General features: G+C 42.5%; 1 protein-coding gene across 1 annotated transcript in view; it reads left to right on the top strand.

The window, feature by feature from the left end:
• The first annotated feature begins 5,765 nt into the window (after positions 1-5,765).
• LOC134194214 (dynein axonemal heavy chain 7-like) overlaps positions 5,766-26,385 on the top strand; it is a 32,901-nt gene continuing 12,281 nt past the window's right edge. The window contains exons 1-33 of the mRNA XM_062663140.1: positions 5,766-5,849; positions 5,939-6,004; positions 6,076-6,196; positions 6,263-6,437; positions 6,497-6,596; positions 8,889-9,072; positions 9,267-9,339; positions 12,355-13,021; positions 14,332-14,418; positions 14,480-14,539; positions 14,801-14,854; positions 14,958-15,085; positions 15,732-15,861; positions 16,012-16,185; positions 16,250-16,312; positions 16,541-16,761; positions 16,821-16,956; positions 17,732-17,860; positions 17,931-18,065; positions 18,271-19,140; positions 19,759-19,915; positions 19,977-20,626; positions 20,743-22,881; positions 22,934-23,141; positions 23,721-24,154; positions 24,224-24,342; positions 24,407-24,587; positions 24,642-24,871; positions 24,945-25,622; positions 25,686-25,758; positions 25,820-25,927; positions 25,992-26,062; positions 26,254-26,368. Of these exons, the coding sequence (XP_062519124.1) occupies positions 5,814-5,849; positions 5,939-6,004; positions 6,076-6,196; positions 6,263-6,437; positions 6,497-6,596; positions 8,889-9,072; positions 9,267-9,339; positions 12,355-13,021; positions 14,332-14,418; positions 14,480-14,539; positions 14,801-14,854; positions 14,958-15,085; positions 15,732-15,861; positions 16,012-16,185; positions 16,250-16,312; positions 16,541-16,761; positions 16,821-16,956; positions 17,732-17,860; positions 17,931-18,065; positions 18,271-19,140; positions 19,759-19,915; positions 19,977-20,626; positions 20,743-22,881; positions 22,934-23,141; positions 23,721-24,154; positions 24,224-24,342; positions 24,407-24,587; positions 24,642-24,871; positions 24,945-25,622; positions 25,686-25,758; positions 25,820-25,927; positions 25,992-26,062; positions 26,254-26,368 (8,772 nt within the window). The 5' untranslated portion in view covers positions 5,766-5,813. The remainder of the gene's footprint in view (positions 5,850-5,938; positions 6,005-6,075; positions 6,197-6,262; positions 6,438-6,496; positions 6,597-8,888; positions 9,073-9,266; positions 9,340-12,354; positions 13,022-14,331; positions 14,419-14,479; positions 14,540-14,800; positions 14,855-14,957; positions 15,086-15,731; positions 15,862-16,011; positions 16,186-16,249; positions 16,313-16,540; positions 16,762-16,820; positions 16,957-17,731; positions 17,861-17,930; positions 18,066-18,270; positions 19,141-19,758; positions 19,916-19,976; positions 20,627-20,742; positions 22,882-22,933; positions 23,142-23,720; positions 24,155-24,223; positions 24,343-24,406; positions 24,588-24,641; positions 24,872-24,944; positions 25,623-25,685; positions 25,759-25,819; positions 25,928-25,991; positions 26,063-26,253; positions 26,369-26,385) is intronic.

Here is a 26,385-nt window from a genome sequence, read left to right as displayed (position 1 = left end):
GTAATTACGAGCTCTTGGCCTTACTTATAGAGCCTATCACATCACTTGATTCTAGAAAACGTAAACATCTCTAGATCGCTCTGCTAGAGCCTTTTAATTCCAGAATAATAATTTAAAATTTAAATTTTAAGATTTTGTTTGGTTGTTCTAGATGAGATTACTATTTCACACCAACTGTTTTGATAGTAGTTAAGTTAATTACCACTAAAGACAACTTAATACTGGAAGTCAGCTTGTGTACACAAACATCTGCACGTATCCCTTCAATCAACTCTGTAAACACACGCGCGCGCGCACACACACACACACACACACACACACACACACACACACACACACACACACACAACGCTAAATCAACATCACCCGTTGGTCACTTTACCTAATTCATGTCTAGTGTGGTCTAGGTGTCTAGGTCTTTCGTTTACATAGTGACTACAGTTTGCGAAACGACATATTTGTACTAGATAGACAAATATGTAGCCAAAACAATACCCATTTAGTGCTGATTCCACTAATGCCAGTTGCCAGATTCTTTGGTTTGTCACTGTTGTCTACTACTATTGGGTATTACGAATAACAGGATAGTTTACATCACGACCGGACCTCTGTTGGATAGGTGTTGGATAACTCAAGCTGTTACGAACTCAACCAGCTATTGTTCGCATTACTGGACGGCATTTTTTTCCAAATTGGGTATACTGAATGTATAGATGTAGAATGAATGCAGATGTAGATGACTGTAGAATACAACGAGAAGAAACGCTTGAACTCACTCTCAAACTTGTTTCAAGAAACAACTAACATTCACGTGGATGGACATGTACGTACACTGACCAGCCATGTGATCACACACGTGACAAGCTGTCAAGACGCATAAAAAGTCGAATAAGTGATACTAGACTGTATAGAGTTATCAATCCGGGGTACCAAGTAAGCATCTACATAACAAAACATCACCTCGTTTCCTTAAATTCTTATCCTTAGCCTAGATAGAAACTTTTCGATGTATTGAAAGGAACAAATACATTCAAAGCATTTGCGAGAAAAGAAAGTAAAGCAGGAAAATTTTTGGGGTCAAGGCCCAAAGGTTCTTACTTTGTTTCTTGAAACCATGTAGAGGTTGGAAGCCAAAACTACTGACTGTTGTTGGTCACTCTAAGACTTCATTCTGTGCCTCATTGGTGCAAACAACTGTCAATACCAAGTGGCTCCTCCTCGGAGGCGTCCGCTTCGCTAATTAACTTAATGAAGCTCCGCATATACCGTGTCCTTGACGCTATGCTGGGATTTAGGAATTACCGTTCTTTGCGTGGTATCACTTCGCGCGCAAGTACCGATCATGGAGTACAAATGTCGAACCAGCCGCTCAGGAACTGTGTTGCTCCCAAGGATCAAAGTATCGACGAGATCAAGTAAGTGCAACCTCTCATGTTGCTCTACACTAATTGGAACACGTGCTAAACTAGCTAACCTCGTACTTACCGATTGGGAGAAAGAGTTTGAGTTTTTCATGGAAAATCAGAAAAAAGAAAAGAAAACGAGCGTTGGCAGCAACTGTAGCGACTCGGGGATCTCCACGTGCAGCAGTCTGACGTCCGACGACGAGGACGACTGCGAGTCGGCGACGTTATCAAACGCCAAGAACGCGTCGATCGATGATCTCGACAAATGGAGCGACGACGACTTCCCAAACTGCGACTCTAGTAAGTATTCAACGTCGCCTAGATCGGTACCCGAAGAGCTGAAGGTGGCGATACCGGAAAGACCCTCGCCGCAAGTGTTGAGAAACCAAGATGTTCGCGGCTTGGTCGAGTTGCTTCGAGTTTCAAGGCCACATTGGAGTGACACGAGCCTAAGTGTTGCACACGACGATCGTAAAGCGGATCTATTGCGCCAAATGTCGTTGGCATGGAGCTAAGCAAGAGGCGGAGCCTATCAGATCTAATCGAAATGTAAGTAAGCGCATAACTCAAGATCGCTCTCCTGCAGCTTCGACACCGCGTAATGTCTCTCTGTTATAGTAAGTGTGGCATTCTAGGATTGTTGATTAATTAGGAGCTCCAACTTGTGCTTTGTAACATGCCGTTTTGACACTGCATAGTACGTTGGTACACCATATTGTTGTAAGCCTAGATCAGTGTCGGATATATGATCTTGCCTAAGAGATGGTACTGTGCTTTGAGTTGTAGAACTTTTATCTTATTGCTTGGTGAATGTTTATTGTTGTATGGCCTACAGAGTTAAATATTATTCTAGTGTATATCTAAATATAATAGAAAGCCAATAAAGGCGCTTTACAACGGAAGTTGATGCAAACGGATTGACTAATTGCATTAGATCTAAGGATGCATGTACACACAGTGTACTGCCTCTAGGTTACACATACATGATATGTTTTATCCTGAAGAGATTCTAACCAGACTATTTTACTAGGTAAATTCTTGATGTATGTGTAAGTGTGTCTATAGAGACACAATATTGTAGAATACCAATTAGGATTCGCATGTTCAGCTAGTTAGATATATGTGTTTACAGTGGTGGCGCATGAAATGTGTTTAGAGCTCCGAGGCTTCAAGCTAGCTAATGAACACAAATTACACAAATGCCACGAGTGCAGAGAATTGCTCAAGTGTTGCTTAGACAAATTTCACAATGTTTAAAGTATTTATGGAATGTATACACCAACTTTTTGATGAAGAGAGACTACACGATGAGGCCAACAATCGAGTATAGTTAGCTAGATATCTAGCATCTAGGCTTGAGGAGACTTCCTGCAATAACTCTTTATACCCTAAAACGAAGTTAAGCATAACTACAAGCAATCATTGATATAGGTACTAGAACATAACAGGCTACAAAGCACTTGCAGCTGCTACCCTAGTAACTTGAGATAGCTCGAGTGCACATGCAAGCTCAAGGTAAAGTCCAATCTGAAGCTCAAAGAATCAAACTTCAAGGGACACGTCAAACCATGAAAAAGAGAGAGCGTTTGTTGCCAAAGAAGAAGCACGCCAGCCTCCTCCTGGCTTTTGATAATTTGGCCATCAAAAATACTTATCACAAAAACACATCTAGAGACGGTGCAGTTAGATGCGTAAGGCAACTTGATGACCCAGAAGTAGGCATAAGGCTAAAAACATCTGACAATAACAAACAGTAGGTTGTTCTCTCTGTTAGTTAATTATTATCATAGCAGCCCCGTTATCTATACTTGTGCCCCTTTATATCTACACTCCACTGAAACGATATTGTTGATAATTGTGCATGCGAAAGTAAAATAATCAAGAGAGAGAAAATTGCAGCTAAAGGCACGAGAAAACGTAGAGTGCGTAAAATAACTTCTGTTCACATCCGCGGTCAGTGGAAAATGTCAGACTCAGAGTTTTTGAGAACCTACTATCCATACTCATCTCAAATTCTTTGACATCAAAAGCAAAACAAGTGGAACAAGCTACTCTTGAAAGATGAGAAATTTGAGTCGATCTTTGATCAAACCGAAAACGATAAGGTAAGTATAAAATTTTCCTTTACTGTTCTAAATATTTCAATTAAAAATCTAACGTAGATAACTGCTGTTGATGATTTAAAATAAATAATAAAATTTGAGCAGCAAGAAAGCAAATGCATCATTCAATTATTAATTAAATAAAATGCTCTTGTAAACACCTGCTCTCATGAGATAAACGATCACTCTATATAATTATTGTTTGTGCATATAATTACAATCTTTCTTATCTCTGATGTATTTAGGTATCTCAAATGGAACAACTTTTGAAGCACCAACTGATGACTGCGTCGTAGAAGCTGGAACAAATTGCTCGACTCGAGGATTGTCTACCAGGTCATATGACAACCTATTTTGCTAAATTGAAAGACTATCACAATGCAGTATAGTGCTGCTATATTTCGTAATTTTTCAATCTCTGGTTTGTACACATCATTGCAACATCAAAATACATAAATTACAGCCCCATCTACTGCGACGAGGATAGAAACACATTTTAACATTATAAGCTTTTAAGTTCATCGACACCAGATAAAATCCACTCTTTTAGTTAACCGTCGGATATTTTATTAGTGCATGCGTGTGGTACCGCTTGGTCTTGGTGCAATGCAACAGTTATCGTAATACGATAAAACTATTGCTCTAGAGTACAGTGTATACGATCTTCAACGTCCGAATATAAGCAATTGTTTTGCCTCTTTAATTAACTAAATAAACTTTAGTTGCAAGCGACGATACAATGTCTTGAAGACACTCTGACCGCTGTAGTAAGCATATAGACGTTCCATACTCTGATACGCATATGTCACAAAAAATGAGCGCCCGCACTGACACACGACTCAGCCCCTCCAATATTTTGAGCGGAGGAGCGAGGCGGGGCAAGCCTCTCCAATAGTACTGATTAACATCCGGAATGGACCCTGTCTTGCACTTTAAGCAAAAATACTTCTATTCTTTGTAACAAAACTTGAAAAAGACGCAGAATCATGCACCTGTGGACTCTCTAGACAACTCTGGACGACAGCCGGAAGTGAAAACGATTGCAGAAACAAATTTGAAGTCTTTACAGCATCTAGATGCTTGTAGTTCGCTGAGGTTATTAGCGTTCTGCCTTGATCAATAGTCGTGTTTTTACGGGAATCGTCTGTGGCATGGGTATTGATATAAAGTACGCAGTACAAATACAACCAAGTCCCTTGGCCCCTAGACATTTGGTGCAAAAAATTGCAAACTAAAGAGACACACTGAGACTTTTAATAGATTAGCAAATCCATAAACCAAGGAAAGTCCAGTGCCTCCAGATTGTAAGTCTTTTGTTTTTAATCTAGATGAGATACTTTTGCCTCGCCAGGCGGTGCTATGTAAGAAAGGGACCATGCCCGCCTAGACTTTGCCTTTGCCCTCTCAATCTGCAACAGCTTCTGCCGCCTGTGCACGTGTTTCAAGATGTTAGTACCGCGTGCACACTAAGCTAGCCTAAACTAAATTTACTATACCGGCAATCATTTCTAGTTGCGTTGTGGAGCATCAATGGCTAGGGTGTTTTATCAGTCTAGAGACGCTTGTACACGCATACTCCTCATGGTAGAGCATGGGTACTGTACGAACTCCAGGAATTCAGGGGTGGCCGAGTTGGGATAACGCTGGTGCCTTGGTGTGATACAAGAATCTACTAAGTACATTGGAACGCATCCCGGTGCCCAAGGGAAATGACACGCCCACGCGGACACACCTGAGCGAAACTGGTTGAGACTACCTACCTACCTACCTACTGTATCTACCTACATAGTACACAGAGTCTCGTATGACACGACAATCGTTGTGGTGTTATACGGGAACCGGGCACGACGGCGCGAGAGGGTCTGGTACGAGGCTAAATAGACATACAGAGCTAGAAATGCTCTGTTTAGACATACACACATACGTACATACATCCATACACATACATACTGTACATACATACATACATACATTTACATACATACATACACACATAAATACTCATGTGTAGATACATTTGTCATCATGGTGCATTCAATCATGATGTATTGTGTTCAGTCACAGTTGTGACGTCACATCTGCTTGAGTGGCTTCAAGCCTGGTGTCAAATCTTTGCTTGCTTGGTGCACAAGGCCAGCCTCTGGTGGCACAGGTCAGTGACCTGTGTCACCATAGCCCCAGTTCGTCACACCTGAGAAAGCTGTGTAGTTCAGAACTACAGCGCCAACAAAACTACGCATGCGTATACAAGGTTGCCGCAGCAACGACATTCGTCTATGTGTACAGCAGTTGATTTTGTACAGCAATGACGGAATTTAGCGGCAGAGCAGTGGGGTTTTCGGTAAAATACACTCTGTCTCTCTAAATACAGGAGCAGGGCTCCTTACGGGTTACTTATTATCACCATTTCATTACTTCATGCTCTTGCAGAGACCAACCACTCACAATATCAAGAAAATTGATTCTCCCGTCCGTCTACTTCCTACTTTACCGCAGGTGCGTTAGGAAACTTTCAGAATAATAAATTTTGTTACAGTGTGTGACGTCACGATTTCTTGACTCAATAGCATCGCAGCAAACCATCGTGGCAGCTGTCGCCGCCTAATTTCAAGCCGACGCAATCGTTTCCGCCTCGAATCATGCAAGGGCCTCCGATTGAAGGCTTGGACACGTCCATCACACTCAACGGTCTGATGTCACGTGACATGTAGGATGAGAAACAACCAGTGCGTTGAATTTCGATGTATTTCATAGGCAGTCGCAAAGGGAGAGCCAAACACGGACGGAGTAAGACGTGGGACGCCGGGCAACAGCGCTCTGTTGGCGTTGCCCGTGGCAACGGCGTCTCTGGGCGCGACCGTCTCGGTCAGTTCGCGCAGCCGAGGCGAAATCGAGAGCAATTTCGGAGCGAGCTCGTGCAGATCATAACGTGAGTGGACGTTGTGCAGGTTGCGGATGTGTGGATTGCTGTAGATGCGGAATGTTTAGTCATAAGGACGATCTGGAAGAGTTGAGGTCTTCTGCAGGTCCAGAGCTTCCACCGTTGTGTCAGTCTCCTTCACCATCGGCAGCAGAAAAGGATCTGTTGGTATGAGAGCGTGTTTGGTTTTGTGAAAATTTGTAATGATAACTGATAGTTGTAGTGGTGTTTGATCGACTGACACAGACTATAGGAAATTGGTGTTTAATGACTTAGTGGACAACATAAAGCCCTGTCCACGCTGGCAACTGGATCGGATCGTGATAAATCCAATCCACAATGAGAGGTAGATTCAACCCACATCGGATCGCGTGATTGGTTGAATACAAATTACAAAATAGTGGGCATTATCTTTATGCTAGAGGAGGTAGAAAGCTAGGGTGCGTTAAAGGCACGCCTGTAGGCAAATTTGGTCTACCCTAGACCTTGTTTGCTTTGTTTCTGTGCTTTTTTTATGGTTCCACAACCGCTTTTCTAAATTGTCTGTGTGAGACAAGACGAGTCGTTATAGAATGATGCTTTGTGAGTTATCCCAAGTTATCCCACCATTTTCGGTGAGTGTAGCGACCACAACTCTGTGCAATGTAGAAAGCTAGTGTGTGTTAAAGGAACAGATCTCAAGGCAGTTAAAACGTAACGGTAACTAATCAGACATCTCCAACTGGTAGTAAACCTTACTCTGAGTACAACTTACTCTAACCCTAGGAGGATTCTGAAAGCAACTAGTGTTCACACTTTCTACCTGCAAAGCAGTCACCTACTGTACAGGGAAATACGACTTTCATGTATTCTGCTTGACCCAATATTGCACGAAATGTTAGGAGTTACGACCTGTGGCAACGATAGTCCGTCATTTATTCATGCAAGTAGGCATTGTCGAATGAATCTATCGAATGCCTCCTCTACCTTCCTACTTTGGCGGATTTGTGCTAGGCAAACGTGGGTAACTTTGCTTCTACCAAGGAATGGGAAGAGAGTGTATAATAAAAAGAGTCACGACTTCTCAGGACCATTAGTGTGTCTATCCGGATGTTGCACTCACAGTGGCTCAAGGCAGACTGAAGTAGGCACGTGGTTCAAATACAGGGCTTAGAAGGTGCTTATTGGCTGAATACAGGTAGCGCTGCACTAGCTTTCTATCTCCTCTGGCTATGAGTGTAGTCAGAACATCTAACCCTTCTCACTTTCTTTGTTCCACAAGCAAAGAACCCACACCTACACATTGGTCAGCAGTCACGTGATACTGACAAAAAGGCAAGAGGTATCATTTTCAAAGTGCCGCGTGGACGTTTGCTATCCTTATCAGATCACAATCAGATCGTGATCCATTTCTGGTCTAATATGGACACAGCATTGTTGAAACATTACACGAGTTAATATCAATTTTTGTATACAGTAATGTGTGAATTTGTTCTTGTTTGTTCAATATATACTCTAGCTTTCATTCCATTAATAACTAACAGCTATTTTGCATGAAAAATACACTTTTGAATAGAGTGGTTGGACAAGCAGTTACTTTGTGAACAAAACAGTAGGCAGAGTTTATACCCTTAAACTTATAATTTATTTATGTATAATTTATTTTAACATATATTTAGTTTATATTATACTAGTTGATTAGCTAGTTCTTTGCCTGGGCTAATTAATTAATTAAGTCAATTAATCAACACAAATTTGTGCATGTGTCCACTCTGGTTATTCAGTGGAAACAACTCAGATGCCTGGATTTTCTGTTCCCCGTATGTGTGCCAAATCACGCCTAAAGTTGCAGCTATTTTGACATTTCCTTTGGATGTTTTCATTAGAAGACGCTACCGTTGCAGGGAACAAGTGTAGTAAACATGTGGCAGCTATTCATGTGCATTACGGTAGCCATATTTTGAAAGATCTAGATTTACTTGAAAACATTTTGCTTTTATCGACATCACTGATAATATACGACATACTCCATGCGTACCGTTTGAGGTCAGGACTGTGCAGTTTAAATTTGGTTGAGAGCCAATGTGCCATACTAGAAATTCATGCACGAGTGGAGGCGGGTTCAATCAGCAAGAAATCGTGTTGTCTCAAGAAAGTCTGGAAGACAATGACAACTTCACTGTCTACCTTGATAGGATCAGCGTGTGCCAGCAAAATTTGGTGGAGCTGTGAAAGGACGTTTTAAAAGATACACTTTTACACACAGACACACACACCTCTCTAGTTATAATTGCTACCTTATGCTTTCTGCTATTGCTATGGGACTAGTCTATGAGTGTTAGAAACTGCACAGTAAAGTTGAACAGCTGATTACAGAGTTGGGCATTTGGTTTGCACGTGGATGTACAGACAGGATGTTAAATGATATTTTTTAGTCAGTGAGATTGTAATAAACTGTTTGGCATGATATTTTGTGTTTAGCGGTATTACTACTACATTCAACATGGGATCGACACGGAGCATGTTGCTCCTATGGAAGACTCGTGGGTGGAAAACATTCTACGGTATGTCCCACAAGCACTGCAGACTGGCCGTGAAGAAAGCATTGAACAACTATGTGACGAAATGCGTGAGGACTACATTCTCAGTGTCAAGAAAGCAATAGGTAAGAGCATAATATTCAAAAACACGTTTTGCAATATGTAAATGCGCACAGTTACATTTAGTCATAAGTGAAGTGATGGGCAATGTTTTTTATCACGATGTTATGGTAGGCTCATGCATAATACAGTCTATGTATAAGATGTAACTGTTTGTTGCTTGAATGTTTTGATTTAAGTGATCACGTTTGTTTTACAGTTGATTTCGTTTTGAGAGATCCTCGTGACAAGTGGAATGAAAAGGCTTCTGCTGTATCTAAGCATTTGGAAGAGTAAGTCTTTATTGCATTTTGTAAAGTACTAAAGCAATAAATAGGTAGCAGCAAACATGATGATGATTTATTTATACGTTTTAATTAAGGTACAGTACAATGCTTCATTCTCAGTGTCCCTTGAGTATTGTTAAGAATAGATTTATTGCTCCTAAAACTAATTGCGTGAAATTGTTCTCAGAAGGTGTCCTAGGATATAGCAGAAAGTGTGATGACATGTGTGTAGCATATCTAGGTTGCTGTAACCACTAATAAATTAGGTTGTTATTGTCTTATCTGTAATTATGTTACAGGGTGTTATTTGTTGAAATATGAGCTAAAGAGAGCACCTTACTGCTGTGCTCATTATCTGCGCTAGTCTAGCTAGCAACTTACATGCAACTACTCTCCGTTAGCGTTGGCTTTTACACAGGATGTGCTAATTGAGACTACCGGTTTCACCAGATGTTTTTATTTAGCGACTCTCTTAAGATCTTTAGTAACCGCCTTTGCGTACTCTAACAGATCTTCTTACAATCAAGTATGCCCCAAGTAGAGCATGCATTCTAGCTTTTTGACCTTCTATTCTGAAACTAACAATGTTCAAAGGTCCCAATATTCGACCATTGCTTACGTCATGCAACTAGGGTAGTAGGTATCAGCAGCCATTGCAGAGATATACGGCCTACACAGGCGCAAACACTTGTTAGAGTGACGCTCGCTAACTAGTTGGCGCTAACCTCGCTAAGTATCCGGGATTCTCTGTCTTGTTTTGATAAACATCCGGCTGCATCAGAATGAGCTTAGTATGTGATCCAGTTGCTGCTCAGCTCTATCCTAGTGATGCTCCGTCTACTCATCAACCAGTGGCAGTGGAGGGTGATGGCAACTGCTTCTTTCGTGCTGCGTCTGTGACACTAACTGGATGTGAGAAGGATCACGTCAAACTTCGCCAGAATGTATGTGAGCAGTTGGAAGAGCAAGCTGAAGCTGTTGCGTCCTCCATACTATCATGGTCCTTGCAAAACCATGACTAATTTTAATTAATATGTGAGAGTTCAGCATTGCTTGTTCAAAAGCTTCTTTCAAAATAGGTCAGTCTAATATAGAATTTATGAACATGACGTATGTGTACAGTACTGTTTCAGTAATTTTGCTACCATTTATGATTGGGATTCTAGCGTAGGGCGCGCGTTAGTCTGTGAATCTAAGGCTTTAAGTTTCTTGGATTTCCTGAAATATTCATTTGGTGCATAAGAGATCAAGGTACAAGGTACATTTAATTTATGCATGGCTGATCAAAACTCTCATGCGGCCAATCAAATTTTGATTGTGATCTGACATTTGCGGGCTGACTGCTAAACGTTATATTGGTCACTGGGATTTGCCAACGCTTGGCACACAAGCACAATTTGAAATTATCATTATTTAGCTTAAATAACCTGAGTCGTGCATATAGTACACTAGTAGAGATTCTGCCTGCTTGTGACTTTGATGCCGATGCCAACTTTGATTATAATATGAACTCAATTTCATATACAGTAAGTTGGCAAAAACAATTAGCATGACTCAGTAAAGCCTGGCCCACTTTCAATACAAAGTGCCCTCGTTGGTACACCTTTACCATTCATGTCCAATGGGCCATATCCGCTACTCTACCATTTAAATCAACAACTACTATGTTTGGGTTTCAGTGGGACCAAATATGCGTTTACCTTTCTTGGTTTCACTAAGACGTAAACGCTGGTCATTTTCTATCATTCTGTGCTTGGCCAGCTACTGCTCTAGTTCTGCAATGTTGCAGTTCCCGACATTCTTGCCAAACACATCTTCAACGGGTTGCTTTTGAGACATTCGGATGTCAATCGGAATGAAATGCAAAACGATATCAAGGGCTGCAAACAGCTTGATGACAACCAACTGACGGTGCTGTGGTAGCAGGCACGATTTATTTGTACCATGCAACGAGCCATAAATGCTGTCTGGAGAGAGCTGGCATGGCTACATGGTCAGCAGCTTGAATACATGCCAACCATCTCATCGACGCCTCTATACATCTACGAGAAAATTAGCTTGTGGAGTATGTGAGTGCATGTGCACTGTTCAGACGTTCTGCTAGTCAATACGCTTGGCAAGTGGCTTTGTCAGCGACAAGGCAGTTCCCATGATGCAATCAATATCGCAACCAGATTCTTGCAAATGTATGGTAAACGCATATTTGGTCTCACCAAACGTAGTTGTTGATTTAAATGGTAGAGTTGCAGATGTGGCCTATTCAAATCCTAGCTGGAACAGTGCAGATAGATTCAGAATCTGACTAGTTTTGTGGTTAGTAGCTGCTGTGTGCTGTCTGGTTGTAGTAGTGTGATTACTATTTTTGAAACAAAGTTTCAACAGAGGTTCACGTTTATACTAGCACATGCTGTGTATATATCTGAGACAAAATAATGAGTATAGCATATAAAAGTGAGAGTCCATCTGTATTTCAAACTATGTATTTACTATGTATAAACAAGTACTACTTCCTTACAGGTATTTTACCTACCACAGTAAATTGACAATCTGTATTAAACGTTGTGATCTGCAGACAGTGATTTGTATGCATGAGCTTCATTTGTATGCTCTGAAACACATTCACTCTTGTCCAAAGATACTGATTGCTGTCAACCTTTAGTTTTTGTCCGCATGAAATTGGTTATTTTAAAATGATTTTGGGTGATCAATGAAAGTTTTAGTCTTTATATACATTGAGGTACAACCAAAAATGATAATTGATGGGGTTTGTATTAAAATTATACCTCATTTGACATTTAACTACAGTATATATAGCGAATATGACTCACTTTCTAATCACCAGTTTACCAATATAGTTACACATAGCAAAAAGACGTTGGCACCTTCTAGTTTACTAGACTGTTTTAAGTTTTAATCTAGTTAATACCATCGTTTGCCATTCTGTCATAGCTTGTATGTTCGATTGTAGATTTTTATGTTATTTCTATGCATTAATTTCATTTTTGCTTTGTGTTTTACCAGAATGGCTCTGTATGCCAAGATGTGGGGACGCTCACGTGTCTCAGCATACCATTTCCTGTCTAAGAATCTTTTCAGTGTAAATCCTACTCATCGTGCCGTTCTTGATCTATGGCACAAGCAGTTCAGAGATCTCTGCCTTGTTGATGCAAAAGAAATTCGTGGCCATGATCAGGCATATGAAATGTCAGCTTTTGCGGCTACCATAGACAAACATGTCAATGCAGCTAAAGAAACTCTTCTTCGAAAGTGGTTTCCAGAAGTTCAAAATATTTTCTACCAAGGAAATAAGCGAAAGCAGATTCCACATCAACATTTGGATGCTTTCTTTAATTCGGTTGCTGTCTTAATGACCTCTCAGTTGAGAAGTTTAGCCATACAAAGTATTCATAGATACACAGAGTTGTTCAAGCCGCCAGCACAGTTGTCAGCTTTAGAGCAGTTTAAGGGCTTTGTGGTTCGTATTGTGCTTGAACGAAATTCTATCAAGCTTGAACCTCTTGAGGCGAAGTGGGAAGCTGTTCTGTTGAGCATGTATGATGTTATCATAAAGGCGGTTGGGTCAGTGCCAAGGGTTGAGACAAAGTTGTATCAAGTGGAAGGACCGAAAGCAAAAGCAACACTGAAGCCAATTGTGAAGGATGAGTTTCTGGAAACAGCCAAGCAGCAGGTAGTTTAACACTTTTGTTGTATCCATCATGTTGTAGTACAGGCCCTATTGTCTTTCAATGAGGTAATTACATTGGTGTCGAGTTCATGATTGATGGGGTGTTAGTAAAGCAATACTATGTTAGTAATGCAATACTATGTTAGTAATGCAATACCAACCAACACAGCACACTAATTATGTACTTAGTGCTCTATTGCTTGGCTATAGATTCTAGGCCTCCGGAGATTCCTAGAAGTCATGAGGCACACACCACTCTTTGAAGACACGATGTAATGCCAATGTAAAGTAATGTTGGCGTTATGGAAAATGCACAAACACTACAGATGACATATGAGTTCACGTGTTTGAGTGACAGCTATGCTGTTGCCATATGTTTTGATATAAAAATGCAGAACTACAAGTCAAAGGCAAGGCATGCATGTGATAGCCTCATGATCATGTTGATGTCCAAATGATGTCCAGGTTTGTTAATGTTTGCATACAAAGGTAATAATCTTGCTCACTGCAAGCAGTTTCATGGGGTCAAATTAGGGGGGATGAAATTGATTGTAAGTTGTGGAAACTGGTGGATCCCTAATGGTGGTGACTATAGCCATGATGACATGCAGTAATGAGCAAAGCAGTGTACTGCTCTGATTGTGTGAATTTTTGATTACTTCATGTTTCTCATGGACAAACTGTATAGTTGCAATCTTCATACCGTATAAGATGAAATATTGGTGGGGAATTTACTTGGGCAGACTGGTGGATATTTCAGCGAGCACCAGTATAAAATCCACCATTAGTTTAGCCACCAGGATATATGATGTTGTTACCCATGTGGATCAGGCATCATGGTGATGTGGCACTACGTCACACAGATGAGGCCACAAGATGGTAACCCCTGCTTGCCGTCTGTTGTGCCTACCTGTGATAGCCACGAATGTAGCTGTCAATCGCAAATCCTCAATGACGTAGTCATTGGGTGGGGAATATCGGACATACATGTGTATACATCAGTTGTCGAACAACGACGTCCAACCACCAAAATGAAATCCGCCAATATGCTTTTGTCAATTTCTTATCAAACCACCAAAACAAATTTCTGCCAATGTTTCATGTTATGCAGTATACGGTTTCAATGTGTGCAACCATGCATGAGTGTCACACAATTTGGAGACAGTGTTCTTTAGTAACTATTCAATAAATGACATAGTAAATATTTGTCATGCATATTAATTAATTAAGACTGTCTGTTGAATAATTGTATCAAGAGATGATCTTAGTGATGTCTTCCTGTAGTTTGAAATGATGATTATGTCTTTGTGCAGGTTAGTGAGGTGATCAAGAAGGAGATGACTATGCCTGCTGCACACATAAGTGCTTTCGACAAATATAACTTCTTGGTTAATGGAGAAGTATGCTATTCGTATTTGCATATGTTGTTTTTCACGTGTCTGATTTATTATTTGGACATAGGCTGATGCTCAGATTGAGGAGTTCCTTAGTGGAGATCATCGTTTTGAAGAATATGCCAATGTAAGGTTGACTTGATAAGCTGTATGTTTGTTCTGCTAAATTGTTTGTGATTTACTATCAATCTTTGGTTTGCTTGATCTCTTTTATCGATGTTTATCTGCATGTTTGCTTGCCTAGCTGTCTTTATGAAACAGTGATAGTGTTAAGTGAGAGTGAGTAACCTGTACATTACTAGATTTTAGATGTGACATTTTGGATGGCTTTAATCTGTCTATTCGTTGATGTTTTGATATGTTCTGTACGATCTATTTATCTTTATAGGAAGTGCAGAAGTACAGAGACCTTGTCCATGAGATTAGTTATTCACACAAAAAGGTAAGCTCAGCCGTACTACCTACACCTTTGTAAGTGATACAGTATCGACTGCAATTGTTGATTTGCATGCTTTTGGCTGATGTGAGACTTTGTGTTTCATTAGGTGATCAGAATGGGAATGTTTGAAGTGCATTGTGATGAATTGACTCGCTCTTTGGCCAAACGAGCTGATGCATTGTGTACGAAATTGCTGGAACGAATGAGTAAAGACCATATTGCACTTAACAAAGAGTAAGTTACTGTAATCTTGTGTTGCTCAATGTTCTTGTTGCTGCTGTCCAATTTTTCTCTGTCTCATGAGCTATTGTTGTTCCTATGTGTCAGCTTCTTTGTCTTGCACAGCTTTATGTATCCGTTTGTGTACCTATCTTTGTACGTCATATTGATGTGGTGATCCAGTTGTCCTAATAACCCAGGGTTACTATTGTTGTAAACGAACGCTATACACAGACGAAGTTGTGTGCATTCTACACTGTATTTGGGGCACATTTTCTATTCTAAAAATGATTTTATTTTGCTACCTGTAGTTTGTACAGTTTGTTGATTAAATTATTGAGTGCAAGTGTCAGTATAGCGAATAAAAATGCCTGATTATGTGGAAATCATACCGGATATTTTGTAAGTGTTTTAAGGAAGTAGATGTGTGTCACAGAAGCATTGGACATATGCTAATCATGAAATGTGCACATAATAATAAACTATGCACTATTGACTCTACGTCTGAATTGCACAAGAGAATTCTGTATGAGCATGAAAGCCTCACCTTTGCATCTTACCTCATGACATCCGCCCTGCATACTAGTAGTTCCTCTATATGCAATATATGGTCTATTGTTGTTGTTTGTTGTTTAATAGCTAATAGAATGATTTGTAACAGGGTTTGTGAAGAATACAAAATGTCTTGTGAACGAGCCATAAAACATCCTCAGTCAACTGATGAGCTGTTGGAGCTGAAGAAGTTCATAGAGAATATGGAGACTAAACGAACAGCTGAGCTAGAAGCTTTGGTTAGATGTGCAAATGAATGTAGATCACATGTCAATGTCTGTATTTGTTCATCTGTTACCCATGCAGTGTTATGATTCCTTTATTTTATATGTGACATTTATAATGTAATGTGCATTACGTGTTCCTATATTGCTCTCTGTGTTTATTAGGTATTGAAAAGTTGTCAGCGTATGCAGTTTCTCATCGAGTTCTCTCTTATGCCTCCTGCTGAGATTCGTCTCAACAGAGAAGTGTTTAATTGGGTGCACAGGCTGCCCAAAACGATTGAGAAAGCACGTGAAATTATTGGTGAAACATCAGAGCAGCAGAAGCAAGCTCTGAAGGTATTATTTATTTGTAGTTTTCTACAGTAACGAGCAGTGTATGCAATTTTGGAATAATCTGTAGTTGAAGCGCGAGAGATTTGTAGAAGAACTTCAAACTTACAACCGGCAGTTGGAGGAGTTTTCGGTAAGTGTTATGATTGTTGGCATTTATTCTAAATTATTCATGTAGGCTGTTCACATAAATATATATGGTACAACAGTTGTTTGGCAAATGTGTACAAAAATTCTGTAGCTGTGGCTTCCTTTTTGGTTTGGCTCCTGTTTAAGTGTCTTAATTAAGTTTGCTTGGAATTTTTACGATGGGTACCACAAAATAAAACTGCTGGTTATAAACATTGACTTGTTGCTTTAGACATTTGGCGATGTTGCTGAACTGCCTAAATTTCTACGCAAGGCTCGGTTTATCCATGAAAAACTGGAAGCTGCGAGTGCTAAAATTGAGCAGATCAACAACGAAGAAGATGCATTCGATTGGGACAGATCAAAATATCCACAACGTGCAACTGCAAGGAATACACTTGATCCTTATCTCAAACTCTATGAGACAGTAACAGAATTTCAAGAAAAGCACAAGTGAGCAGTGTGTTTAGGTAGTTTCTGCGATGCCTTGTAGTTGAATTGTTGGCTTGTAGGGTATGGATGGAAGGACCATTTGGAGGCGTTGATCCAGAGGTTGTTGAAAATGATGTCGGCACTATTTGGAGGACTCTCTACAAGCTTGAGAAAACGTTTTCTGATACACCACTTCCAAAAGAGATGGCTGCTAAGGTACGAGGGTGTGAATTTGTTGAGAGTCTCTGGTGTTGTTGAGATGTAGAATTTGGTGCTTTTTGGTAGTTCAACAGGGATGGGTTGTTAGAATAGGGGTATTGTATGTTCCAATACTGTATGGACAGTCAAGCAGGCATGCATGAATGCACGCACGGACACACTATGACAAATGGATTTAGAAGCTGCCATATTACACAATCACGCTGCCCAGCGTGTTGGCTGGATTCGTGTGCTCTACACAGGATCTATGGGCCACACTGAGCAATCTCCTGGAGCTGGGCCAGGCAGTTGACTGCAACACCAACTGTGGTGTGGGCAACTACTTCCCACCTGGAACCACAGTGACCTGTGACCTGTCAGAGTTGGAAGCCTATGGCACCCTAATCAAAGGTCAGGTACTCAATTATACTCTTGAGTTGAGAGAGACAACTGCCTGTGTTCCTTGCCCAGGGAATACATCTGTACTCATAGTGACTTGAACTTATTATCCAATGGTCCTGGATGCAATACAACACCCTCGCACTTGCACACACACACGCGACACACACACACACACACACACACACACACACACACACACACACACACACACACACACACACACACACACACACACAGCCACCACCCAAGAGGCAGGCAATATCAAATGCATTGAGACATAGGGTGAGCATAGTTAGCTTGTTTGCTGACCTGCAATAGGGAATCTGTAGTTGAGCACAAAGCTGCTGTTTTGTACAACACAGAATTTACCATACTTGTGTAACTGTTGCAGCTAAAGAAGAAAGTCGATGATTTCAAAGAGCACATTCCTCTTGTCTCAGCTTTGTGCAACCCTGGTTTGAGAGATCGGCATTGGGACCAGATGAGTGACGAAATAGGTTATCCATTGAAGCCAGACGAGGTTGGTGGTGCACACTAGTTGGTATATGCAGCATATATTAATTAGTGTTGGCTGTTCTATGTTGTCACAGGAAACCACCTTATCTAAATTGATTGACATGAACCTTGAGCCCTACCTGGAGAAGTTGGAGCAGATCAGCGAAGCTGCAAGCAAAGAGCATTCATTGGAGAAAGTCATGGATGCTATGCTGTCAGAGTGGGAAAAGGTAACTCTCAGTTGATGTCAGATATCAAATCGTGCTTGCTTGTTGGTGTAATGTATGTCATTCAAGCACATTGTGTTTGTACCTGCCCAATGGCCCAGTCGTGCATGTTTGTGTGCCTATACTGGCTAGTCGTGTAGTTTTTCTTTGTTGCTTGTCTGTATGATTGCATGTTGGTCCGATTTTGCTATTGCAATTTTTGTTGTAGACTGAATTCAGTATGAGTGCATATCGTGATTCTGGTACTATGGTTCTGTCCAATATTGATGAGGTCCAGAATCTTTTGGACGACCATATTGTCAAAACCCAGACTATGCGTGGTTCGCCATTCATTCGTCCGTTTGAGGAACGAATCCTTGGTTGGGAATCAAAGCTTCTTCTCCTCCAGGAAATTGTTGATGAATGGCTCAAAGTGCAATCAACGTGGCTCTATCTAGAGCCCATCTTCAGCTCTCCTGACATCATGGCTCAGATGCCAGAGGAAGGTCGCCGTTTCACAACCGTTGACAAGACGTGGCGAGAGATTATGGTGGTTGCGGTGAAAGACCGACATCCTCTCGTTGTAGTTGAAATCGAGAATATGCTTGATCGATTGAAAAAGAGTAACGACCTACTTGAGCTGATCCTCAAAGGCCTGAACGAGTACCTGGAGAAAAAGCGTCTGTACTTCCCACGCTTTTTCTTTTTGTCAAACGACGAGCTGCTGGAGATTCTCTCTGAGACAAAGGATCCAACTCGAGTCCAGCCGCACTTGAAGAAATGTTTTGAAGGCATTGCAAAGCTCACTTTTACCGACGAATTGGAGATTACTGAGATGAAAAGCAGTGAGGGCGAAATCGTTCCGCTTGTAGATGTCATCTCAACGGCTAAGGCTCGTGGTCAAGTAGAGAAGTGGTTGCTCGAATTGGAAGGTGACATGACGAAGAGTGTCCACATGGTGATGACAGAGTCTCTTGCTGCATACTTGAAGGATCAGCGGGACAACTGGGTGTTGTCGTGGCCTGGTCAGGTCGTTCTCGCCGTCTCACAGAATTATTGGACCAAATACGTTCATGAAGCAATCAGGAAAGGACACCAGGTTAGTGTACATACATGATGACCTGGGAATGGTTCGGGTAGCCGTAGGGTTGACAATTTTTTGCATGGCATATGATTGATGTAGCCTCGGCTTCCCACACCCGTGTAGCGCGGGTTAACTTGACATCACTGGGCGCTTGCTTGCTTGTCAATTGGCAATTAGTAAACAACCTGCTGATCATGGTCGTTTGAATGCTGCGATTCAATTGGTTTTCTTGTCTCTGATCGTTTTCTTAGGGCCCCTTTGACACTGCGTTTGCGCCTGCACCTACGCCTACGCACCGACTTTTCCAGGGTTCAGTCAAACTGTTCAAGCGTCTCATCATGGCTCAGACAGCTGTGATGGGGTTAGCTTTACTAGTAGGTGGTAATAGACAACGCATGCTTTCCAGTTGCAATTACGTCTCATTTATGGCGCTCGAAACGGACGTTGACGCAAGGAAAAAGAGGCATTGAGGTTTTACGTACGAGTTTGCATTTGAATTTAAGTGCTTGGCTACAAACGCCCTTGTGACCGCAGCTAACGCAAACTCAGACGCGAAAGCATAATGACCAAGCCCGTAAATGTCATTGATGTATACTGTATTGCTCGTGTTTTATTTTGTTGCCGTGTGCGTAGGCTATGGAGGAATATTTGCAACTCTGCAGCAGTCAGATTGACTCGATTGTTACCCTGGTGCGTGGCAAGCTGTCAGCTCAGAATCGAATCACGCTTGGTGCGCTCGTTGTGCTCGACGTCCACTCTCGAGACGTACTTGAGAAGCTGGTGAAAGACAGTAAGTGCTAGAATTCGTGAGTCTTTGTGACGCTGTGAGAGCAGCCGGTATTCTCTTCTAGAGGTGAACACAGAAACTGACTTTCAGTGGCTCAGTCAAATGCGATATTACTGGGAGGAAGGAAATGTAATGACCCGTATGATCAACTCACAGTTGGCTTACGGCTACGAATATCTGGGCAATTCCGGTCGTTTGGTAATAACACCACTCACGGATCGATGCTACAGGACTCTATTCGGTGCACTGCATCTTTATTTGGGTGGCGCCCCGGAGGGTCCGGCCGGTACCGGCAAGACAGAGACCGTCAAAGATCTTGCGAAAGCCGTCGCTAAACAGTGCGTTGTGTTCAACTGTTCTGATGGTCTCGACTACATCGCGTTGGGCAAATTTTTTAAAGGCCTGGCATCTTGCGGCGCATGGTCGTGCTTTGATGAATTCAATCGCATCGATTTGGAGGTTCTCTCCGTCGTCGCTCAGCAGATTATGACCATTCAACGAGGTATCACGTCTGGCTCGAATCGTTTGCTATTTGAAGGCACCGACATCAAGCTGGATCCGACGTGTGCGGTGTTTATTACGATGAATCCCGGATACGCGGGACGATCGGAGCTCCCGGATAATTTGAAGGCACTCTTCCGTACGGTGGCGATGATGGTGCCCGACTATGCGATGATTGCGGAGATTGTGCTCTACTCGTGTGGTTTCGTTCAGGTTGGTTTCTGAAAGTTGTGTGTGTGTGTGTGTGTGTGTGTGTGTGTGTGTGTGTGTGTGTGTGTGTCGCTGTCTGTGTGTGTGTGTTTGGTCATGTACAATTGCCCTCTTTATAGGCTCGTCCTCTGTCTGTAAAGATTGTGGCCACTTATCGTCTTTGCTCCGAACAACTGTCATCTCAGCATCACTACGATTACGGCATGCGAGCTGTCAAGTCCGTCTTAACCGCAGCCGGGAACCTCAAACTGAAGTACCCGGAGGAAGAAGAAGATGTCCTAATGTTGCGCTCAATCAACGACGTCAATCTTCCCAAGTTTCTATCACACGACTTGCCACTCTTTGAAGGCATCACTTCAGATCTCTTTCCCGGCGTCACTCTGCCCAAGCCTGACTATGGGCAGATGACGCAGGCGATTGCCGAGAACTGCGAGAAACTCAACCTTCAGGTGACCGACGTATTCCAGTCGAAAATATTACAGATATACGAGATGATGATCGTCCGTCACGGCTTTATGATTGTTGGCGAGCCATTCGGCGGGAAGACGTCCGCATATCGTGTGCTTGCCGGGGCTCTGGGCGATCTGGCCGGCAAAAACTTGATGGAGGAGAACAAAGTTGAAATCACTGTTCTTAATCCTAAAGCTATTACAATGGGGCAGCTGTATGGTTCGTTTGATCCTGTCTCGCACGAATGGTCGGACGGTGTGCTCGCCGTCAGTTACCGTGCCTTTGCGACGTCCCCGAATATGGATCGAAAGTGGTTGATATTCGATGGTCCAGTTGATGCCATCTGGATTGAGAACATGAACACGGTGTTGGATGATAACAAGAAGCTGTGTCTTATGAGTGGTGAGATCATTCAGCTCGCATCGACCACCAACTTGATCTTCGAGCCGATGGACCTCGAAGTCGCCTCACCGGCGACTGTCAGTCGGTGCGGCATGATTTATATGGAGCCTCACATGCTCGGCTGGAAGCCACTCGTGATGTCTTGGCTAAACACGCTACCCGAGACCATGACACAAGCGCACAAGGATTTCTTAGTAGCCATGTTTGACCGCTATGTTCCTTGTACTATGCAGTTTGTCCGCAAGGGCGGATTTAAGGAGCTCTCCCCGACAAACGATACAAACTTGGCCAAGAGTTTAATGAATCTGATCGACTCGCTTATTGACGAGTTTCGCGATGCTGCAAAGATAAAGGAATGGTCTGAGGAGCAGACCGAGGCGTATCTAGAGGGTGTCTTTTTCTTTTCGATTGTGTGGTCGGTGGGTGCATCCATGGGCTCAGACGGACGTACTGCATTCGATTCTCTTCTCAAGGAGATCATTTCAGGGCCATTGTCTGAAGAAACGTCGAAAGCTTTTCGTCTCCTAGAGAAAGTCGATGCACCTTCGCGGCCTTGTCGTTGTCCCATTCCAGAAGAAGAGACTCTGTATGAGTACCGGTTTATCAAGGAGGATATGGGACGATGGGAAGCATGGGAGGAACAGATTAAGAACCCGGATCCCATCGGTAAGGAGCTGGCTTTTAATGAAATTATCGTTCCGACAATTGATACAGTTCGGTATATGTATCTCATGGACATTCTCGTATCACATGCTAAACCGGCTCTCTTTGTCGGTCCAACTGGCACAGGAAAGTCAGTCTACATAACAGACTTCCTTCTCAATCGTTTGCCAAAGGACGTTTACAAACCGGTCATTATCAACTTTTCTGCTCAAACGACCGCCAATCAGACGCAGGATATTGTCATGGCAAAGCTTGATAAGAGACGCAAGGGTTTGTATGGACCCCCTTATGGCCAGAAGACAATCGTTTTTGTTGATGATTTGAATATGCCGGCGAGGGAGGTGTATGGAGCGCAACCGCCTATTGAGTTGCTTCGCCAGTGGTTAGATCACTGGAACTGGTACGACGTAAAGGATAACAGCGCGATGAAACTCGTCGATACCCAGCTCGTCGCTGCCATGGGGCCCCCTGGAGGAGGTCGCAATCCTGTCACTCCTCGATTTCTGCGTCACTTCAATACCATTATCATCAACGAATTCAGTGACCGTACCATGTCCAAGATCTTTTTGCGCATCACCGATTGGCATTTTGCTAAGGGATTCAATGCCGAACTGAAGCCCGTTGCTGCTTCTATAGTGACCGCCACTATGGACATTTACAAGAGCGCTATGACTAATTTGTTGCCTACTCCTGCTAAGTCTCACTATTTGTTCAATCTTCGTGACTTTGCCAGAGTCGTTCAGGTGAGAGTTGTCGTATTTGTAACTTTGGAATCTCTAACCTTCTTTCCCTCAGGGTGTTTTGCTGTCGACGCCTGCATGTTTTACCGACACAACGATAATGCAACGGTTGTGGGTTCATGAGGTCTTCCGCGTCTACTATGATCGTCTTGTGTTCGACGAAGATAGGCAGTGGCTTATTAAGTACGTGAACGAGAGCCTGAAGAAGCAATTCAATACCAACTATAACATTCTGTTCAAGCACTTGGACTCTAATGGAGACGGTAGGACCTTCGTACAAGTAGAATACTTGGAAGTGGTGCATTTCACAAATCGCCATAATCTGTTGCGATTGTCTTTGAAGAGAAAGTAATTAGCTGCTGGGTAGTCCTAATGCTCCTCTTGTTGCCATTTCGAGTACATGACTGGCATGTCCTGTCTAACTCACTGACCTAACAAATTAATTAATTAATTATAAACTTGCTGACTGTGACTTAGTTTTTCGACGACCAATTATGTGTAAGCTTTCTTGTTTGGTGTATATGTTGTGCGCAAAGCGCAGATATGGTCAATCCATGGATTGCCTGTAGAAACCATGGATCACCAATACAAACCATGCATACCTAACACTAACCCTGACTCTCAAATTACCCGGAAAACTAGAAATCCACTGTTTGTCCATATCCACGCTTTCTGCATAACATACATAGTGATAAACCATTAGTATAGGGGCATATTAGGATCTAGACTTTTAGTTCAAAGTTTTCTTATCGTGGGGTTAGCAATTTGTCGTATTAGTTCTTAGTAAAGTTTGCTTCACTTCTTTGTTGACGTCCTTACAGGTGTCTTCTTGTCTTTTCCAGGTCTTGTTGAAGAGGATGATCTGAGATCTCTCATGTTCTGTGACTTCTCTGATCCAAAATCTGACAGCAAACCGTATATTGAGATTCGCGATTTGGACAAACTCCGGTCGGTCGTCGAGGCGAATCTCGACGAATTTAACAACTTGAGCAAGAAACCGATGAATCTCGTCTTGTTTCGGTTTGCTATCGAACATGTGTCGCGATTGGCTCGCATTATCAAGCAGCCTCGCAGTCACGCTCTGCTGGTAGGCGTAGGAGGCAGCGGTCGTCAGAGTTTGACACGATTGGCCTCTTACATGGCAGACTACGAACTCTTTCAGGTGGAAATCAGTAAGGGTTATACAAGTACTGAATGGAGAGAAGACTTGAGGAAGATATTGATAAAGTCAGCAGAAGGGTCAAATCACTGTGTGTTCTTGTTCACAGACACTCAGGTAACGTGATGCAGCATGCTTATGGTGTTGTAGTAGACGTGTTAGTGGGGCGTTGTCTCATTGGCTTAGATTAAAGAGGAAAGCTTTTTAGAAGACTTGTCCAATTTGCTGAATTCCGGAGAAGTGCCCAATTTGTTTGGACTGGACGAGAAACAGGAGATATGTGGCAAGATGCGACAAATTGACAAGTGATTTTGACTTTTAGACTATAGATTCAGACTGTTTGTATACTCCCGACTTGTTTTTGTCCAGGACAAGAGAGAAAGCGAAGCAAACTGATGGTACCGTCGTGGCATTGTACAACATGTTCATTGACAGAGTGCGAAATCAACTGCACGTTGTGCTGTGTATGAGCCCAATAGGCGATGCCTTCCGCAACCGTTTGCGGAAGTTTCCGTCCCTCGTTAACTGCTGCACTATAGACTGGTTTCAAGTAAGCTCTCATGTTCCATCTACTTGTTCAATCACTTATGCTTTCGTCTTCTAGTCTTGGCCTGATGATGCATTAGAGGTCGTTGCTAAGCGTTTCTTGGAAGATGTCGAACTAGAAGATGATGAGCGAGCAGGCTGTGTGCGCATGTGCAAGAGTTTCCACCAAAGTACTCGTCAACTGTCTGAAAAGTTTCTCGCCAACTTGGGACGTCACAACTACGTAACTCCCACATCGTATCTCGAGTTAATCAGCACGTACAAGACTCTTCTTGCAAAGAAGAGAACGTAAGAATCGCATTGGGCGATGTCTTCCTAATAATTTACGTTAGCGACTTAACAATTATTGTTCTGCGTTTAGGGAAGTTATGAAGCTAAAGAAAAGATACGAGGTTGGATTAGAGAAACTCCAAGTTGCTTCTTCCGAAGTGGCGACGATGCAAAGTGAACTCGAAGCATTGCAGCCTCAACTTCGCACTGCATCAACTGAAGTCGCCGAGTTAATGGTTGTCATCCAAAAGGATTCCATCGAAGTTGCAGAGAAAGAGAAGGTGGTGAAAGCAGATGAAGCTGTGGCGAACGAACAGGCAGGGGCGGCAAAAGCGATCAAGGACGAGTGCGATGCGGATCTGGCTCAGGCGATCCCAATCCTCAATTCGGCCTTAGCCGCTCTCAACACGCTGACACCCGCCGACATTACAGTCGTCAAAACAATGAAGAGTCCGCCACAAATGGTGCGCCTTGTGATGGAGGCCCTTTGTATATTAAAAAGCATCAAACCCGACCGAGTGAACGATCCATCGGGATCTGGAAAAAAGATTGAAGATTATTGGGGTCCTGCTAAACGTATGCTGGGCGATATGAAGTTCCTTCAGTCTCTCCAGACGTACGATAAGGATAACATAGCACCGGCTATCATAAAGCAGATACGAGAAAAGTACGTGCCTAATCCAGACTTTGTACCCGAGAAGATCAGGACGGCGTCGTCTGCAGCAGAGGGTTTGTGCAAATGGGTTCTTGCCATGGAAAAATATGACTTGTACACTTAACATTTGTGTTAATTGTAATGCGAACATGATAACACGTCGAATTTTTATTGCAGGGTTGCTAAAGTTGTTGCTCCAAAGAAACTTGCTCTCGCTAAAGCAGAATCAGAATTGGCCGTTGCTATGAAGGCAGGCAGATTTCCAGGTTTATTGCATGTATAGAGTTGTGAACACGGTGTGTGGCGTGTAGGAGCTGAGAGCGAAGCAGGCTAGTCTTAAGGAAGTTCAAGACAATTTGCAGCGACTGAGAGACAAGTTTGATCAGAACACAAAGAAGAAGGAAGATCTAGAGAAACAGGTCGGAAAATTATTGCCAACAATTTTTGTCTTGAACTTAGGATATGGGTTTCTTATATATGCAGGTTGAATTGTGTACTAAGAAGTTGGATCGGGCGGAGAAACTGATTGGTGGTCTCGGAGGAGAACGAGCAAGGTTAGTTTTTGAAGACAGTAGACGACTATTGTTTGTAGCTACCAACAAATGAACTTGAAGAGTTGGTGATTGAAGTCTCTATTTATTTTGTATGGACAGTTGAACAAATCAGTGGCGATTTTACGATTTCGTCCACACACATGTCGTAACCGTATTGGTTAGAGAGTCTCAGTTGGTTTTGTGCTGTCTAGGTGGGGTCAGGCTGCAGCCGATCTGTCCCAGAAATATACAAACCTCACGGGTGACGTACTCGTTTCTGCCGGGATAGTCGCCTATTTGGGTGCCTTTACTGCAGCTTTCCGAAAGGCAAGATTTTTTATCAT

Source organism: Corticium candelabrum, chromosome 18 (genome assembly GCF_963422355.1).
Source record: "Corticium candelabrum chromosome 18, ooCorCand1.1, whole genome shotgun sequence".
NCBI classification, from domain to species: Eukaryota; Metazoa; Porifera; class Homoscleromorpha; order Homosclerophorida; family Plakinidae; genus Corticium; species Corticium candelabrum.
This window is presented reverse-complemented; position numbering and strand designations above follow the sequence as displayed.